Genomic DNA, 17,524 nt, shown 5'->3' on the forward strand with positions numbered 1-17,524 from the left:
GGCCACTTTCTCCTCCTTTTTTCATCCGTAGCCAGGGGGGATTCCCTCCTGGTTTACCGCAGTGTTTTTAGCCGTCAAAATTGCCGTTGGGGCTCCTATCAAGAGCCCAAAAGTCCGTTTCACCGGGAGCTGCCGAAACGTGCGACTCAGCTGGTCATCGCCGCACCCGGAAGTCGGATTCTATGATTCTTTGACACACCAGTGCAACTCTGAAGAAGTGCTGCAGCTTCAGGAGATGCCAGCTTTCAGATTAACAAAAGGCTCCATCTTCCCTCTCAGGTGGATGTAAAAGATTCCCAGGCTTTAGTTTAAATAACAGGAGCATTCTCCCACTGTACAGGCCAATATTTCTCCCTCAACTAAGCAGATTGCCGGTTGTCACATTGCTGTTAATAGAAGCGGAATTCACAAACCTGATTTCCCAATTCATAATACTGCAAAAGTACATAAGGTTGTAATGGGAGCTTGCGAAAGTTGCTCGAGTTAACGTCCAGATCAGCCATGTCTAAATGATTGGTGGAACAGACTCGAGGGGCAATATGGAGAGTTCTCTTTTCCCTCTTATAGGATGTTGGTAAGTCGACTATTGAAAGCATCACATGGAACATAGAATGATACAGCGTAGTACAGGCCCTTCGGCCCACGATGTTGCACCGACATGGGAAGTCAAAAAACAATATCCAGCATGACAGTGACCACGCTGTGGTGAGCAGAGTGGAACCCTAGTCAAGTTTTCCTTCCCTAATCTGGAGTGGTGTGGCCAAACCTAGAGCCCAGAATCTCCAACTAAGATTAGCTAACACAGCAAACACCCAAAAATGAACCTGGTGTATGCTGCTAAGCCTTATTTCAAAAGGTATGAGGTCAGCTGAGCACCTTCTTCCAGGGTCATTTGGGTTTAGAATAAAACTCTCATGAATTAAAAGTTTGCTGTGAATCGGCAATTTAAAATATCCTGATGGTGCTGCAAACTCCAAGCAGGACATACAGCAGAAATGCCACCGGTTCCTTACTCAGACATGGGACATTTCATTGCACAATTGTAAAAAGCTGCACGAGAATGATTTTGATCAACGGTTATCAGACATCTGCACTTTCCAAAAACATTCAGAAGCAAAGTCCACATTTAGAATTGACAACCTCTATGGTTCTATTTTGAAATAACCTTTGCTGCCATCTGATCGATGAGCGGTAAATATATCCCAGACATTTTGTTCACCATTTCCCTTCAATAGTACAGAGAATAGTAAGAGAAACATAGAAATAGAAGCAGGAGGCGGCCATTCGGCCCTTCGAGCCTGCTCCCCCATTATGATCATGGCTGATCATCAAGTTCAATACCTTGATCCCGCCTTCCCCCATATCCCTTTAGCCCCCCAAGAGCTATATCTAATTCCTTCTTGAAATTACACAACATTTTGGCATCAATTACTTTTTGTGGTAGCGAATTCCACAGATTCACCACTCTCTGGGTGAAGAAATTTCTCCTCACCTCAGTCCTAAAAGGTTTGCCCCTTATCCTCAAACTATGAACTTCCCCGCCATTGGGAACCTTCTTTCTGTATCAGTTTCCAATAGAACATAGGCACAAGAGTGTGAAACAATGAGTCTGACCAATCTCACCCGAGCTTCTCATTGTTGCCATTTTACAAAGCTACAAAACCACTTTCATTCACACAGGTCACAGGAGCTATTTGCTGTGCAGAAATTGCAATATGGGAATACTCTGGGAGAAGGAAGTTCCTTTTGAACTGCTTGAGGAGGAGTGCAGGGACCCTATCCCACGTTGGGCCAATGAAATACACATTGCTGTATACCCTACAGCCTGAATCTTCAAATCTTACCAATACTGGGAACGGAGGCAGATTGCTCCCAAAAATAACAACGTTGGCCAGCAGGCGAGCTTCCCGACCCCATTCCTTTTCTTTTTAAATTTAGAGTACCCAATTATTTTTTTCCCCCAATTAGGGGTAATTTAGCGTGGCCAATCCACCTACCCTGCGCATCTTTTTGGGTTGTTGGGATGAGACCCACGCAGACACGGGGAGAATGCGCAAACTCCACATGGACAGTGACCCGGGGCCGGGAGGCAGCAGTGCGAACAAGTGCGCCACCATGTTGTCCTTCCCGACACCATTGTGTGTGTCCCGGGAAGGTCATCCTTGCAGGGAATCAGGTCTGTTAACAGTGGTGTTGAGTCAGGCTTATGGAGGCCGACGGGGATTTTCCAGCTGACCGCCAATCTTCCAGCACAACAGGGGGCAGATTGACTGCCTGCAAGTGGGCGGCATGGTAGCACAGTGGTTAGCTCTGTGATTCACAGCTCCAGGGTCCCAGGTTTGATTCCCGACTTGGGTCACTGTCTGTACGGAGTCTGCGCGTTCTCCCCGTGTCTGCGTGGGTTTCCTCCGGGTGTTCCGGTTTCCTCCCACAGTCCAAAGATGTGCGGGTTAGGTGGATTGGCCATGATAAATTGTCCTCAGCGTCCAAAAAAGGTTGGGTGGGGTTGCTGGGTTTCAGGGATGGGGGCTTGTGGGGAGCTCAGAAACAAGTGCAAATCCTTCTATGTTAGCTCTTGCCAAGGGGCAGTGCAGACTCGATGGGCCGAATGGTCTCCTTCGGCACTGAAAATTCTTTGATACTATGAGGTGGACACCCAACAGCAGGGAGCAGGCCATTCAGCCCTTTGTGTCCGTTCCACCTTTCAGTATGATCATGGCTGATCTGATTATGGTCTCAGCTCCATTTTCCGGTCTTCCTCCATAACCCTAGACTCCCTGGCCCAACAAAAATCGGTCTCGCTCTGCCTTTGAATAATTTCAATGAAGCAGCCTCCACTACATTCTGGGAAAGAGAATTCTCCCACCCTTTGGGAGAAAAACATTTCTCCTCATTGTCTGAAAAGGGATACCTCTTATTTTTAAACTATGTCCCCTAGTTCCAGCCCCCCCCCCCCTCCCCCCCCCCCGCAATAGGAAACATCCCCCGGGTACCCAGCCTAGCAAGTCCCTTCAGGATCTTGTATGTTTTCAATAAGATCACTGCGCATTCCTTACGAAAAGCTGAATTGCAAATTAAAGTCGGAAGTAACCGAAGGTAGAGTTTTCCCTAATATCTCATCACAACTTCTCAATTTACTTCTGCTTCCCTCTCTTGTACTCACTTCAACATAGAAAAGCCTGAAAGAAAGCAAACAAAAAAACGTTTGGTGGCCCATTTTGACGTGGATGAGGCACATTCTGACCTTAAGTCAACATGCTGATTGACAATGAAGTGACGACTCTTGGTCAGAATGGAGACAATAACCTGCAGTCAATCACATCTGGAACTCGCACTGCTGTGACTGGGACAGATTTTAGGGCCAATTTAATGTTTCCATCCTTCTAAATTAGTCTTTTGACAATAAACCTCAGAAAGCCAATGGGCGGATTACAATATAACCCGGTACACAGATGGGTTCTTCCTTGGGCTATACTGGATTAGTTTTTGGCAAAGGTGCGGATCTGGATCCGGAAATATTTTAAAGGTCCGTTAACATTGGGAGAAGAGAAAAGTGGGAAGAGAATCTTTTCAAACAGTCATCCAGATGACTGGCTGGGTGGAGTTTGCATGTTCTCCCAGTGTCTGCGTGGGTTTCCTCCGTGTGCCCCGGTTACCTCCCACAATCCAAAAGATCTGCAGGTTTGGTGGATTGGCCATGCCATCAATTGCCTAAGTATCCAAAGGTTAGGTAGGGAGCTCTTTTGGAGGGTCGGTGCAGACTCGATGGGCCAAAATGCCTCCTTCTGCACTATAGGGATTCAATTCTGTGAAGGTAGTGTCAATTAACTTTGTTTGCTGTGCTGAACTAAAAAGAACTTTGCTGTATAAAAGACTGTTAACAGAGAACCCTGCCACAAGAGCTCATTCTTGACACCACTGTGGTAATCAAACACTCTGCATGAAGATTGTATTTAAGCAGCAATGACAGTGTTGCTGTTTACACTGCACAAGTTTAACACTCCCAACAGAGTCACAGGTAGATGCATCTCCGAAGTCACATCTGTGCAAACAAGACGCAATCCCAGGATCGATCACCAGACTGTGCCAAGCTAACTGATCCAAGCTTGGCTGAAGCAGCAGTTTCTTTGGGCTAATGAACAAAACAAACTAGCCAGATTCCAACCTTAATTTTCTGTTGGGACTGTACAATGTCCTTGCCGTCAGACCCAATGACAGTAGCCCGTCGGATATAAATAGCTTCTTCACTTCAAACTGATGTCCAAGGACGTTTGAGAAATGTGCTAGGATGCGACATAAGAATATTTATCTTTCTTACTCGTATGTGTCCTCCGGGTCCACTACAGCCTGCCCACGCAGAATCTACTTAACTTGATTAAGCTGCTCTTAAAAGAAACCCTTCAACTGGAGATAATCATGATTGCAAAGCTGGCCACCCACAACATTAACTCTGTTTCGTTGTCCACAGATGAGATCAGACCTGCCGAGCGTTTTCCAGCATTGTCTCGTTGTATTTCACATCTCTAGCATCCAACGGTATTTTGCTTTCATGAATATGCTGCCTGCCTTTGGAATATTTTCATTGGGAATGACCCCCACCTCCAACAAAAAGCAGCAAGGCTACTTCGACCAAAAGGTCATGTGTTCCGAAATTCTACCCAAGTTCCGATTCCTGGTCTGTGCCGAGTGAGTGATTTCAGTTGCTTGGGAGACAGAGGCGGGGATCTCTTGGACGGGAGAACCTGCCAAGCCTCCCATTCCAGATTGTGATGCAGTGATCTCAGCTGGAGATGATCATCACGAGAAGATCCAAGCCAACCCGTGGCCTCTCAGTTCAGACAACGCACATTCAAAAGTGCCGCAAACTCCAGGAAAGCATAAATACGGAGCCAAGTTCATTTTAGGAAGAAAAAGTGATCCTTTGGTATTTCTAGAAGAAGGATGCACTGATCCAAATTCAGACAATTTGTATAACGGATTGAATTTGGCACCGTGCAGCAGAGGCATTTGAAACCACATCTGACTTGAAAGCCTACAGCTAGTCATTCAAAAAAATAAAATTGAAGCTAACCAGTGTCTTGCAGAGAAAGGCACAGTACTTCTTTAGGAATGCAGGAGGGGGGGGGGAATAAACCATTTATTTATAAATCATGAACTCAGGGTGTCTCAAAGCAATTCACAGCCAAATATTTGGCTTCCTCAACTACATGCAGATGGCACAGAGGAGAACCCGATGCGATGCCTCTGTGCACAGTACCGTACAACAAATCTATTGCACAGAAACAAGGCCATTGTGCCCAACCAGGATATGGTGTTGTTTTTACTTCAGACGAGCTTCATTCGGCTGCACAGTGGTTAGCACTGTTACCTCACAGCTCCAGGGCCCCAGGTTCAATTCCAGCCTCGGATGACGGTCTGTGTGGAGTTTGCACTTTCTCCCCGTGTGTGTGTGGGTTTCCTCCGGGTGCTTCGGTTTTCTCCCAGTCCAAAGATGTGCAGGTTAGGTGGATTGGCCACACTAAAGTGCCCCTCTAAAAAGGTTAGGTCGGGTTACTGGGATAGGGTAGAAGCCTGGTCTTAAGTAGAGTGCTCTTGTCAAGGGCCAGTGCAGACCGGATGGGTCGAATGGCCTCCTTCTGCACTGTAAATTCTATGATTCAGCCTGGCAGCATAACCTTCTATTTCTTATAAATCCTTTCCTTCCACCATTAAAGTAAAAACAGAGAATGTGGCAAATGTTGGAAATCTGACATAAAACAGAAATAATAATAATCTTTGTCACAAGCAGGCTTACGTTAACACTGCAACCAAGTTACTGTGAAAAGCCCCTAGTCCCATGCTACGGCGCCTGTTCAGGTACACAGAGGGAGAATTCAGAATGTCCAAATTACCTAATAGCACATCTTTCGGGACTTGTGGGAGGAAACTCCGGAGCACCCGGAGGAAACCCACGCAGACACGGGGAGAACGTGCAGACTCCGCACAGTCACCCAACCCACTAATCGAACCCAGGTCCATGGCGATGTGAGGCAACAGTACTAACCCACCGTGCCAACCAATGCCTCCTGATATTGACTGTGCAAGTGGGAATTAGTGATGGGCATCAAACATTGGCCTCACCAACAGTGCCACACATTCTATAGAAAAATAAGAATTCCAACCTCAGCCCAAACCAGCCCCCATCTGCAGGAAGACGGCTGAACCCGGGGGGGGGGGGAAGCTGTCAATCAGCCTAGACGGGCACCGCCTTCCCCCGGTGACACCCTTCCATTGGCCACCAGCCCGGGACCGGCCGGCAGAGGGTGGCTGGCGCGGCTGTCAATCACCCGGATCGAGGCACCTCCCAGACGCTGCCTTCCCATTGGCCGGCGGGCCAGGACCGGATTGGGTGACGCATCTGTCAATCACCCGAGTAAAGCGCCGCCCCCCCAACTGCCCACCCATTGGCCGCCGGGCCGGGACGGGATTGGCCAGCGCGTTTGTCAGTCACCCCAACCTGGCGCCGCCGCCCATCTGCTCTCTTATTGGCCACCGTCCCAGGGCCAGCCGGCACCGAATTGGCTGGCGCGGCTGTCCATCACCCGCGGGCTTCATTCCGGCGGTTGAGGTGGATGAAAATCCTTCGCAAAACGTTCGTCGGAGAAACTGAGGCGCCCACGCGGAGCGCGGCTTTCGCCGCATTTTTTGGGGGGGCGCGCGCGGTTTTCTTACCAACCCGCTGGCCGACCTGCGTGCTGAAGGGATTCCCATAGAGAAACTCCATCTCGAGCGGAGCAGCCGGAGAGCAGCTGACCCGCGTCACGTGATGTTTACCACCGCCGCCAAGCAGCATGGGTACAAACCGTCATCATCCCAACCTCACCAAAAACAAAAAAACAACACAACCGCCCGCCGCCCTCTGAGTTATAAACACCTCCGAGCAAATAATATACCGAAACGCGGCCCCCTTAATATCGGCATTTATTCCAACCCCGCCCCTTTTCTCCGGCGCGCGCGCGCGCACAGCCGTCAACGAGACGGGGACAAGAGATGACCTCAACTGCCCAGTGAGGTTTGAGCGCCCCCTGCTGCCATGGCTGAGGAATCGCCCACCTAACAAAAAAATGCTGGAAATCTGAAATAAAAGCAGAAAAGGGCCAGGGCGGGGGTGTCCATCGGCCAGAGACTCGGTTCACATTTTGCGTCCGGGATAGCTCTTCGATGGTGGGTCAGCACCGCTGCCTCACGGCGCCGAGGACCCGGGTTCGATCCCGGCCCCGGGTCACTGTCCGTGTGGAGTTTGCACATTCTCCCCGTGTCTGCGTGGGGTTTCCTCCGGGTGACTAGGGGACTTTGCATCCTTCCACAGTAACAAAATCCTCCGCCGGGCTACCAGGGACGCAAAGGCCAGGATACCGGCCTCTTTCGCCTCCTGCACTCCCGGCTCGTCCGATACCCCAAATAATGCTAATCCCCAACTCGGCTTGACCCGGGCGTTCACCACCTTGGACATAGTCCTCGCAAAGCCCCTCCAAAACCCATCCAGTGCCGGGCACGACCAGAACATATGGACGTGATTTGCTGGGCTCCCCGAGCACCTCCCACATCTGTCCTCCACTCCAAAGAACCTACTCAAACTCGTCCCTGTCATATGCGCTCTGTGAGTAACTTTGAACTGTATTAGGCTGAGCCTGGCGCAAGAGGAGGAAGAATTAACCCTACCTAGGGCATCAGCCCACAGACCCTCATCTATCTCCTCCCCAAGCTCCTCTTCCCACTTGCCCTTTAACTCCTCCACCGAGGCCTCCTCCTCTTCCTGCAGCTCCTGATGAATCGCCGAAACCTTGCCTTCTCCAACCCATACACCCGAAATCACCCTGTCCTGAATCCCCTGTGCTAGAAGCAGCAGTAATTCCCTCACCTGCCGCCTCACAAACGCCCTCACTTGCATGTACCTGAAAGCGTTTCCCGGGGGGAGCCCAAACTTCTCCTCCAGCGCCCCTAGGCTCGCAAACGTCCATCGATGAACAGGTCCCCCATCCTTCTAATCCCTGCCCGATGCCAGCTCTGAAACCCCCCATCCAAACCGACGATTCTCCCGAATCGGGGACCCACCTCGCCCCTGTGTCGCCTCCACTGTCCCCAGATCTTCAGCGTCGCCGCCACCACCGGGCTCGTGCTGTACCTTGCCGACGAGAGCGGCAGCGGTGCCGTCGCCAGCGCCCTCAGGCTCGTGCCCACACAGGACGCCATCTCTAGCCTCTTCCACGCCACCCCCTCTCCCTCCATTTCCCACTTACGGATCATCGCCACATTGGCTGCCCAATAATAGCCACACAAATCCGGCAGCGCCAGCCCCCCCCTGTACCTGCTATGCTCCAGAAACACTCTCTTCACCCTTGGGGTCTTATTCGCCCACACAAATCCCATGATGCTCCTGCTTACCCGTTTGAAAAAGGCCTTGGGGATCAAAATGGGTAGGCACTGGAACACAAAGAGAAACCTCGGAAGGACCGTCATTTTGATCGCCAGTGAGAGGGGCAGCATATCCCATCTTTTAAAATCCTCCTCCATCTGCTCCACCAACCGCGTCAAATTGAGCTTGTGCAGGGCCCCCCAACTCCTAGCTACTTGGATCCCTAGGTACCGAAAGCTCCTTTCCACCCTCTTCAGCAGTAGCTCGTCTATCCCCCTTCCCTGGTCCCCTGAATGCACCACAAAGAGCTCACTCTTCCCTACGTTGAGTTTATACCCCGAAAAGCCCCCAAACTCCCTAAGGATCCGCATGACCTCCGCCATCCCCTCCACTGGATCTGCAACATACAACAACAGGTCATCGGCATACAACGACACCCGGTGTTCCTCTCTCTCTCCCCCCCCCCCCCCCCGGACCATTCCCCTCCATTTCCTGGACTCTCTCAGTGCCATGGCCAGCGGCTCAATTGCCAGTGCAAACAACAAGGGGGATAAGGGGCACCCCTGCCTCGTCCCCGGTACAGCCGAAAGTACTCCGACCTCCGCCGGTTCATAGCCACACTCGCCACAGGGGCTCTATATAGCAGCCTGACCCAATTGAACCCCTCCCCAAACCCAAACCTCCGCAACACTTCCCAAAGATACTCCCACTCCACCCGATCAAAGGCCTTCTCCACGTCCATAGCTGCCACTACCTCTGCTTCCCCCTCCACCAAGGGCATCATTAGCACATTGAGGAGTCTCCGCACATTAGTATTCAGCTGCCTGCCCTTCACAAATCCCATCTGGTCCTCATGAATCACCCCCGGGACACAGTCCTCAATTCTCGTAGCCAGCACCTTCGCCAGCAACTTAGCGTCAACATTGAGGAGCGAGATCGGTCTATACGACCCACATTGCAATGGATCCTTGTCCCGCTTCAAAATCAAAGAAATCAGCGCCCTGGACATTGTCGAGGGCAAGGTCCCCTCCTCCCTTGCCTTATGAAAAGTCTCCACTAGTAACGGGCCTAGCAGGTCCACGTTTTTCCTGTAAAATTCAACCGGGAACCCATCCGGCCCCAGGGCCTTCCCCGCCTGCATGCTCCCCAATCCTTTAACCAGCTCCTCCAGCCCAATCGGCGCCCCCAAACCAGCCACCTCCTCCTCCTCCACCCTCGGGAACTTCAGCTGATCCAGGAATCGTCGCATCCCCTCCTCCCCCGCTGGGGGCTCAGACCTGTACAGATCCCCATAGAAGTCCCTAAAATACCTTGTTTATTCTCACCGCACTCCGCTCCGTATCACCCCCCTCTATCCCTAACTCCACCAATCTCCCTCGCTGCCTCCCTCTTACGAAGCTGATGTGCCAGCATCCGACTCGCCTTCTCCCCATACTCATACGTCGCCCTCCACTGTGCCTCTGCTTCCCCCGTGGTCATCAGGTCGAACTCCGTCTGGAGGTTCCGTCGCTCCCTAAGTACCCCCTCCTCAGGGGCCTCTGCATAACTCCTGTCCACCCTTAAAATCTCCCCCACCAACCTCTCTCTCCCTTCTCCCTGTGGGCCCTAATGGAGATTAGCTCTCCCCTGACCACCGCCTTCAATGCCTCCCAGACTACCCCCACCTGCACCTCCCTGTTGTCGTTGGCCTCCAAGTATCTTTCAATACACCCCCGCACCCGCACGCACACCCCCTCATCCGCCAACAGTCCCACATCGAGGCGCCACAGCGGGCGCTGGTCCCTCTCCTCCCCCAACTCCAGCTCCACCCAGTGCGGGGTGTGGTCCGAGATGGCTATGGCCGACTATTCCGTTCCCTCCACTTTCGGGATTAACGCCCTACTCAAGATGAAAAAATCTATCCGGGAGTCGGCTCTATGGACGTGGGAAAAAAGGAAAATTCCCTGGCCAGCGGCCTGGCAAACCTTCATGGATCCACTCCCCCCATCTGGTCCATAAACCCCCTGAGCACCTTGGCCGCAGCCGGCCTCTTACCCGTACTGGACCTAGAACGGTCCAGTGCTGGGTCCAGCACCGTGTTGAAGTCCCCCCCCCCCCCCCCCCCCCCCCCCCATTATCAAGCTTCCTACCTCCAGATCCGGAATCCGACCCAGCATGCGTTTCATAAATCCGGCATCATCCCAATTCGGGGCATATACGTTCACCAGTACCACCCGCACCCCTGCAACCTACCGCTCACCATCACATATCGACCTCCATTATCCACTACAATATTCAGTGCCTCGAACGACACCCGCTTCCCCACCAGTATTGCAACCCCTCTGTTCTTCGCATCCAGCCCTGAAGGAAAGACCTGCCCTACCCATCCCTTTCTCAGCCTAACCTGATCTGCCACCTTCAGATGCGTCTCCTGGAGCATAACCACGTCTGCCTTCAGTCCCTTTAAGTGCGCGAACACCTGGGCCCCCTTGACCGGCCCGTTCAGGCCCCTCACATTCCAAGTTATCAGCCAGGTGATAACTCCCCTCCCCCCCCCAACTAGATCCTCATCTAGCCATTTTGCTCCCCCCATGACACTCCCGTAAGTCAGCTGACCCCTGCCTCTCCCGCCATTCCATCGACCCCCCAGTGTGAGAATCCCCCCACCCCTTGGCAGTCAGTGTGCGCTCCTCTCCAGCACCGCCCTTCCCCCCCCGGCCCCGCCCCCATCCTTCCCTAACGCGGGAAAAAGCCCGCGCTTTCCGTCTAAGCCGGCCCCGCCCCCTCTGGCGCAGCTCCTTTTTTGCAGCCTTACCCCAACTCCCCATCCCTGGGCCTCCACCCCCCCCCCCTCTTCCTCCGTGGGGCCCTGTCCCTCCAACACCAACGCGTACACTCCCACAGCCCCCACATCAAATCCATTCACCCATCGCCACCCAGCATCAAAACAAAAAGAACATTCCCCAAACGCAGTAAACATCCCCCCATGACAAACCCTCAGTTTGAGTCCACCTTTTCAGTCTGTATAAAGCTCCACGCCTCATCAGGGGTCTCAAAATAGTGGTGCCGATCTTGGAACGTGACCCACAATCGCGCTGGCTGCAGCATCCCGAACTTCACCCCCTTCCGATGGAGCACCGCCTTAGCCCGGTTGAAACCAGCCCTCTTCTTAGCCACCTCCGCACTCCAGACTTGATCAATTTGGATCTCCGTGTTCTCCCACCTGCTGCTCCGCTCTTTTTTGGCCCACCTCAGGACACACTCTCTGTCCATAAAGCGGTGGAACCTCACCACTACAGCCCTTGGCTGCTTGTTGGCTTTGGGTCTCCTTGCCAGGACCCGATGAGCCCCATCCAGCTCCAGGGGCCTCGGGAAAGCTCCCGCGCCCATCGGCGAATTGAGCATCGTGCCCATATATGACCCGGCATCGGGCCCCTCCACTCCTTCAGGGAGACCCAGAATCCGATGATTCTTCCTCCTCGACCTATTCTCCAGGTCCTCAAATTTTTCTTGCCACCTCTTGTGCAGCACCTCGTGCACCTCCACCTTCACCGCCAGGTTCAAGATCTCGTTCTCCGAGGCTTTTTGCCCCACCTCCCGGATCGCCGCCCCTTGGGCCTTCTGGGTCTCCACTAGCTTCTCAATCGCCGCCTTCATTGGCGCCAGCATTTCTGCCTTCAGCTCCGCAAAGCAGCGTTTGAGGAACTCCTGCTGCTCCTGCGACCACTGCGCCCACGCTGCTTGTCTCCACCCGCCGCCATCTTGCTTCTCCTCCCTCGCACTTTCCGCTGCACCAGAATTACTGTCTTAACCGCTCCACTCCTGGTCCAATCCATATAATGCCGGAGGAACCTTGCTGTCACCTTCCCACACTGGGAGCCGTCGAACAATTGCCGTTGGGGCCCCTCTAAAGAGCCCAAAAGTCCGTTCCTGGCGGGAGCTGCCGAACGTGCGACCTACCTCAGCATAGCCGCAACCGGACGTCCTGCAGATCCTTTCTTTGCAGATAACATGGAACATACAGTGCAGAAGGAGGCCATTCGGCCCATCGAGTCTGCCCTCACTTCCACCCTATCCCCGTAACCCAATAACCCCGCCTCATCTTTTTTGGTCACTAAGGGCAATTTAACATGGCCAATCCACCTAACCTGCACGTCTTTGGACTGTGTGGGGAAACCGGAGCACCCGGAGGAATCCCACGCACACACGGTGAGAACGTGCAGACTCCGCACAGACAGTGACCCAAGCCGGAATCGAACCTGGGACCCTGGAGCTGTGAAGCTACAGTGCTGACCACTTGTGCTGCCCAGTTTATCTCCTTGTGTTACTTACACAGGGTCAAAGTTTATTTTTATGAGGCTGCCGTGAATCCCTGGGATGTTTTTTATTAAAGGTGCTACACAAATGTGGAGATCTTGTGAGGTAGACTATGCCCGCTGGTCTGAGACTCTCCAATGAGGGGAAACATCCTCTCAACATTGACCCCTGTCCGGCCCCTTAAGAATCCCATATGTTTCAATGAGATTCCCCCCTCATTCTTATAAACTCCAATGGAGTCCCAACCTGTTTAACTTTATTTAACCAGTTTAACCATCCCTCCGTACCATTTCTAGTGAATCTCTCTGAACCGTCTCCAATGAAATAATATCTTTACTTAAATGAGGAGACCAAAACTTCTCCCAGTGTTCCAGATGAGGGGCGAAATTCTCCCCCAACGGCGGGATGTCTGCCGACTGGCGCCAAAGACGGCGCCAATCAGACGGGCATCGCGCCGGCCCAAAGGTGCGGAATGCTCCGCATCTTTGGCGGCCTAGCCCCAACATTGAGGGGCTAGGCCGACGCCGGAGGGATTTCCGCCCCGCCAGCTGGCGGAAATGGCGTTTGTTTCCCCGCCAGCTGGCGCGGAAATGCGGCGCATGCGCGGGAGCGTCAGCGGCCGCTGACAGTTTCCCGGCGCATGTGCGGGAGCGTCAGCGGCAGCTGTCAGTTTCCCGCGCATGCGCAGTGGGGAGAGTCTCTTCCGCCTCCGCCATGGTGGAGGCCGTAGCGGAGGCGGAAGGGAAAGAGTGCCCCCACGGCACAGGCCCGCCCGCGGATCGGTGGGCCCCGATCGCGGGCCAGGCCACCGTGGGGGCACCCCCCCAGGGTCAGATCGCCCCGCGCCCCCCCCCCCCCCCCCCAGGACCCCGGAGCCCGCCCACGCCGCCTGGTCCCGCCGGTAAATACCAGGTTTGATTTACGTCGGCGGGACAGGCAATTCCTGGGCGGGACTTCGGCCCATCCGGGCCGGAGAATCCAGCGGGGGGTCCCGCCAACCGGCGCGGCCCGATTCCCGCCCCCGCCCAATCTCCGGGAACGGAGACTTCGGCGGGGGCGGGATGTACGGCGGCCAACGGCCGTTCTCCGACCCGGCGGGGGGGTCGGAGAATGACGCCCGAGGTCTCACCAGTATCTTGTATAGCTGCAGCAAGACTTCCCGACTCTTGTACTCCAACTCCCTTGAAATAAGGGCCTACATTAGGGCAGCCCTGTAGCACTGTGGCTTCACAGCGCCAGGGTCCCAGGTTCAATTCCCGGCTGGGTCACTGTCTGTGTGGTGTCTGCACTTTCTCCCGGCTTCCTCCCACATGCTGTTAGGTGAATTGGACATTCTGAATTCTCGCTCTGTGTGCCCGAACAGGCGCTGGAATGTGGCGACTAGGGGCTTTTCACAGTAACTTCGTTGCAATGTTAATGTAAGCCTACTTGTGACAATAAAGATTATTACAAAAGAGACTGGAACAAAAGCGGAGAAACCTGAAGAACAAGAGATAGGCGGCCAGGTGAGGGGGAAGGGTCGGAATGTTTTGCTTTGAGGCAAAAATGTAAGGGATGTAAATAAAGGGGTTAAGATAGAGGAGAAAGTTCAGTCTAAAGTTGTTGGACTCAGTGTTGAGTCCTGAGGGCTGTAACGTGTCTAATCGAAAGGGCAGCACGGTAGCACAGTGGTTCGCACAGTTGCTTCACAGCTCCAGGGTCCCAGGTTCGATTCCCTGCTGGGTCACTGTCTGTGCGGAGTCTGCACGTTCTCCCCGTGCCTGCGTCGGTTTCCTCCCACAGTCCAAAGACGTGTAGGTTAGGTGGATTGGCCATGCTAAATTGCCCCTTCGTGTCCAAAAAGGTTAGATGGGGTTACTGGGATAGGATAGAGATGTGGACTTAGATAGGGTGATCTTTCCATGGGCCGGTGCAGACTCGATGGGCCAAATGGCCTCCTTCTGCACTGTGAATTCTATGATCTATGAGAACTGTCTCCCACAAACAGCAGTTAAAGTTAGAACAGTTGTTAAATTTAAAACCGAGATAAGATAGATGTTTGTGTGTGTCCAGAACCAGGGGTCACAGCCTGAGGATTCAGGGTAAACCATTTCGGACAGAGATAAGGAGACATGTCTTCACACAAAGAGTGGTGAGCCTGTGGAATTCATTACCACAGGAAGTAGTTGATGCTGAAACCTTGAATATATTCAAGAGGCGGCTGGATATAGCACTTGGGGAGAATGGGATCAAAGGCTATGGGGAGAAAGCAGGATTAGGCTATTGAGTTGGATGATCAACCATGATCGTGATGAATGGCAGAGCAGGCTCGAAGGGCCAAAAGGCCTCCTCCTGCTCCTATCTTCTATGTATCTATGTTAAGCAAAGATGTTAAGGGATATGGGTCCAATGCAGGTTTATGGAGCTGCTCCACAGATCAGCCATGATCTCATTAAATGGTAGGACAGGCTTGAGTTGCTGAATAGCCTCCTCCTGTTCCGATGAGGTGCTGCTCCTCCAGCTGGCTTTGGGCTTCACTGGAGCATGGCAGGAGGACTGGGATGGACTTGTGGCAATGAGAGGGAGGCGCTGAGTTAAAATGGCAAGTGACAGGGAGGTTGGGGTCCTGGGCTTGAGGACAGAGCGACTAGCGTTCCCCGAAGACGTCTCCCAGTCTGCATTTAATTCCCCCAAGGTAGAGGAGACCTCATTGGGAGCGGCGAATACAGTCGAGCAGGTGAAGGAGGTGCAGGTGAAACGTTGCTTCACCAGGATAGTGTTTGGGCCTCTGGTCAGTGAGGGGGGAGGAGGTAAAGGGGCAGGTTTTGCACCTTCTGCGATGGCATGGGAAAGTGCCGTGGGAAGGGGATGAGGGTGTGATGCAGGAGCGGATCACGGGGGGGGAAAGGGGTGTTTCATGGTGGCATCGGCTGCAGTTGGCGAGAAAGGTGGCGGATGATCCTCTGAATGCGGAGGGGAAAGTGAGGGAAGGGCTGAGGGCCCATGGGAAATGGGTCAAACCCGGTTGAGTGCCCTGTCTACCACAGTGGGGTTCAGGAAAAACACAGATGTATTGGAAGCCCCATTTTCTGAGGTGTCATCATCAGAACGGGCGGACAAACCGGGAGAATGGGTCGGGGTCCTTACAGGGAGCGGGGTGCGAGAAGCTGCAGTCACGGTAGCTGTGGCACGCGGTGTAACGAATATTGGTGGTCAGTCTATCACCAGAAGTGGAGACGTCAAGGACGGGAGGGGAATGGAAATGTCGGAGATGCACCCCGTGAAGTTGAGAGAGTGGTGGCAATTGGCAGGAAAATCTATACATTTTCCCAAGTCCAGACGAGAGCCTGTAGCAGCACCAATATAATCCATTTGCTTATTTCAGTAAAAAGTCTATTGTTTAATGATTTTCACATAGCTTCAGATGCAGATTTGGATGGGGTTACGGAACACTCCACTGGCAGGGACAAGAATCGCATGTGAATTACATTTATAGAAATGGGAGCAATTAAATTGACCATTAAACCGATCTCAGCAAGTTAAGTCTGATGATTATCAATAACATTTTAACAATGTGATAGTTAATTATGAGCAGTCAGCCTCTCTGGCTCAGAAAGTGAAAGTCTAAATACGGAGCCTCGTTCCTTCCGGTAGTGTCACAGAATTCAGAGTGCGAGGCTGGGCTGAGCAGCTGGAGGTGATGAACATGGCGCACCTTACAAAGTCTAGGATGAGCCGGCTGTTCATGTCTGAGCGATGTGGGAGAGGCTCTGCAAACCACGGACACATGATTTGGGCCTGCCCGAAGCTGGAAATGTCCTGGAGAACGGTTTTCGGGGGCTCTACGTGTGGATTTGGAGCCTGGTCCCCTAGAGGCGACATTCGGTGTGTCGGACCGGCCTGAGTTTGGGGGGGGGAGAGAGGGTGTGATGTCTTAGCCTTAGCTCGCAGGCGGGGTTCTTGTTGGGGTGGAGGTCAGTTTCTTCGCCCTGTGCCTCGGTCTGGCGGGGGGGGGGGGGGGGGGGGGACATGGTGGAGATTTTGGCCCTGGGGAAAGTGAAATTTGCTCTTAGTGATGGGTTCGCCTATATTTGGGGTTTGTACATTTTGCATTTTGGAGAGTTGGTTACCGTTGACTGTTGAGGGAGGGTCGGGTGAGGGAGATAGCGGGTTGGGGAGCTTAATGCGTGTGCGGGTGGGTGGGTGGGGGTTGTGTTTGTTATAAATTGTCAAAATGTTGAAAATTTGGAATAAAAATACTTTAAATTTTAAAAAGTCTTAAAACGGTGGAGCAAGTACTCTTGGGCATTGTCCTTGAGAGCACTGGCGGGGGGGGGGGGGGGATGCAGGATTCGAACCCTGCTCCCCTGAATGTTCTGAAGCACGGTAGAGGGAAAAGGCAAAAAAGAAACAAATGCTTTTATGGGATGAGATATATTTGGAGGCAAGTGGAGGCTCGAATGAAGAGGCCGTAAATCTTGAGTTGGAGGCAGGCATTGCCCCCTGTCTCTCGGTTGCAGAACTGACAGGCCAGGGAAATGAACATCAGACAAGAAGCACTGTGCCCCGCGACCATCAAGGCATGAATGTGAAAGACACAAAGAGGAAAGTCAAACACGGGATTCGACATTGGAAAGGAAACACAATTGGGAAACTAAAAGTTGTTGGTTAAAATCGTGGCAGTAGCATTAATTGCCCCAGCTCAGGCCAAGATTGACCATTAAATCTTACATGGGTATAGATATATAACTTGCAGCAGGTTTTGGCCAGCATATTGGGAAGAATGACATGCTCAAATAGCACCAAGGGATACTAAACATAGAATGCTGGAAAATAAACTCAGCAGGTCTGGCA

At 52.8% G+C, this 17,524-nt stretch overlaps 1 protein-coding gene across 3 annotated transcripts in view; it reads right to left on the reverse strand.

The window, feature by feature from the left end:
* Positions 1–6,862, reverse strand: part of tom1 (target of myb1 membrane trafficking protein) — a 145,296-nt gene extending 138,434 nt beyond the window's left edge. For 2 of the 3 annotated variants that reach the window (XM_072492037.1, XM_072492036.1), the window contains exon 1: positions 6,712–6,861. In XM_072492037.1, the coding sequence (XP_072348138.1) occupies positions 6,712–6,832 (121 nt within the window). In that variant the 5' untranslated portion in view covers positions 6,833–6,861. Of the gene's footprint in view, positions 1–6,711 lie in introns of all 3 variants that reach the window. The other variant, XM_072492035.1, reaches the window with a different exon arrangement.
* Between the last annotated feature and the right edge of the window lie 10,662 nt (positions 6,863–17,524).

This window comes from Scyliorhinus torazame, chromosome 29, assembly GCF_047496885.1.
Source record: "Scyliorhinus torazame isolate Kashiwa2021f chromosome 29, sScyTor2.1, whole genome shotgun sequence".
In the NCBI taxonomy this organism is placed as follows: Eukaryota; Metazoa; Chordata; class Chondrichthyes; order Carcharhiniformes; family Scyliorhinidae; genus Scyliorhinus; species Scyliorhinus torazame.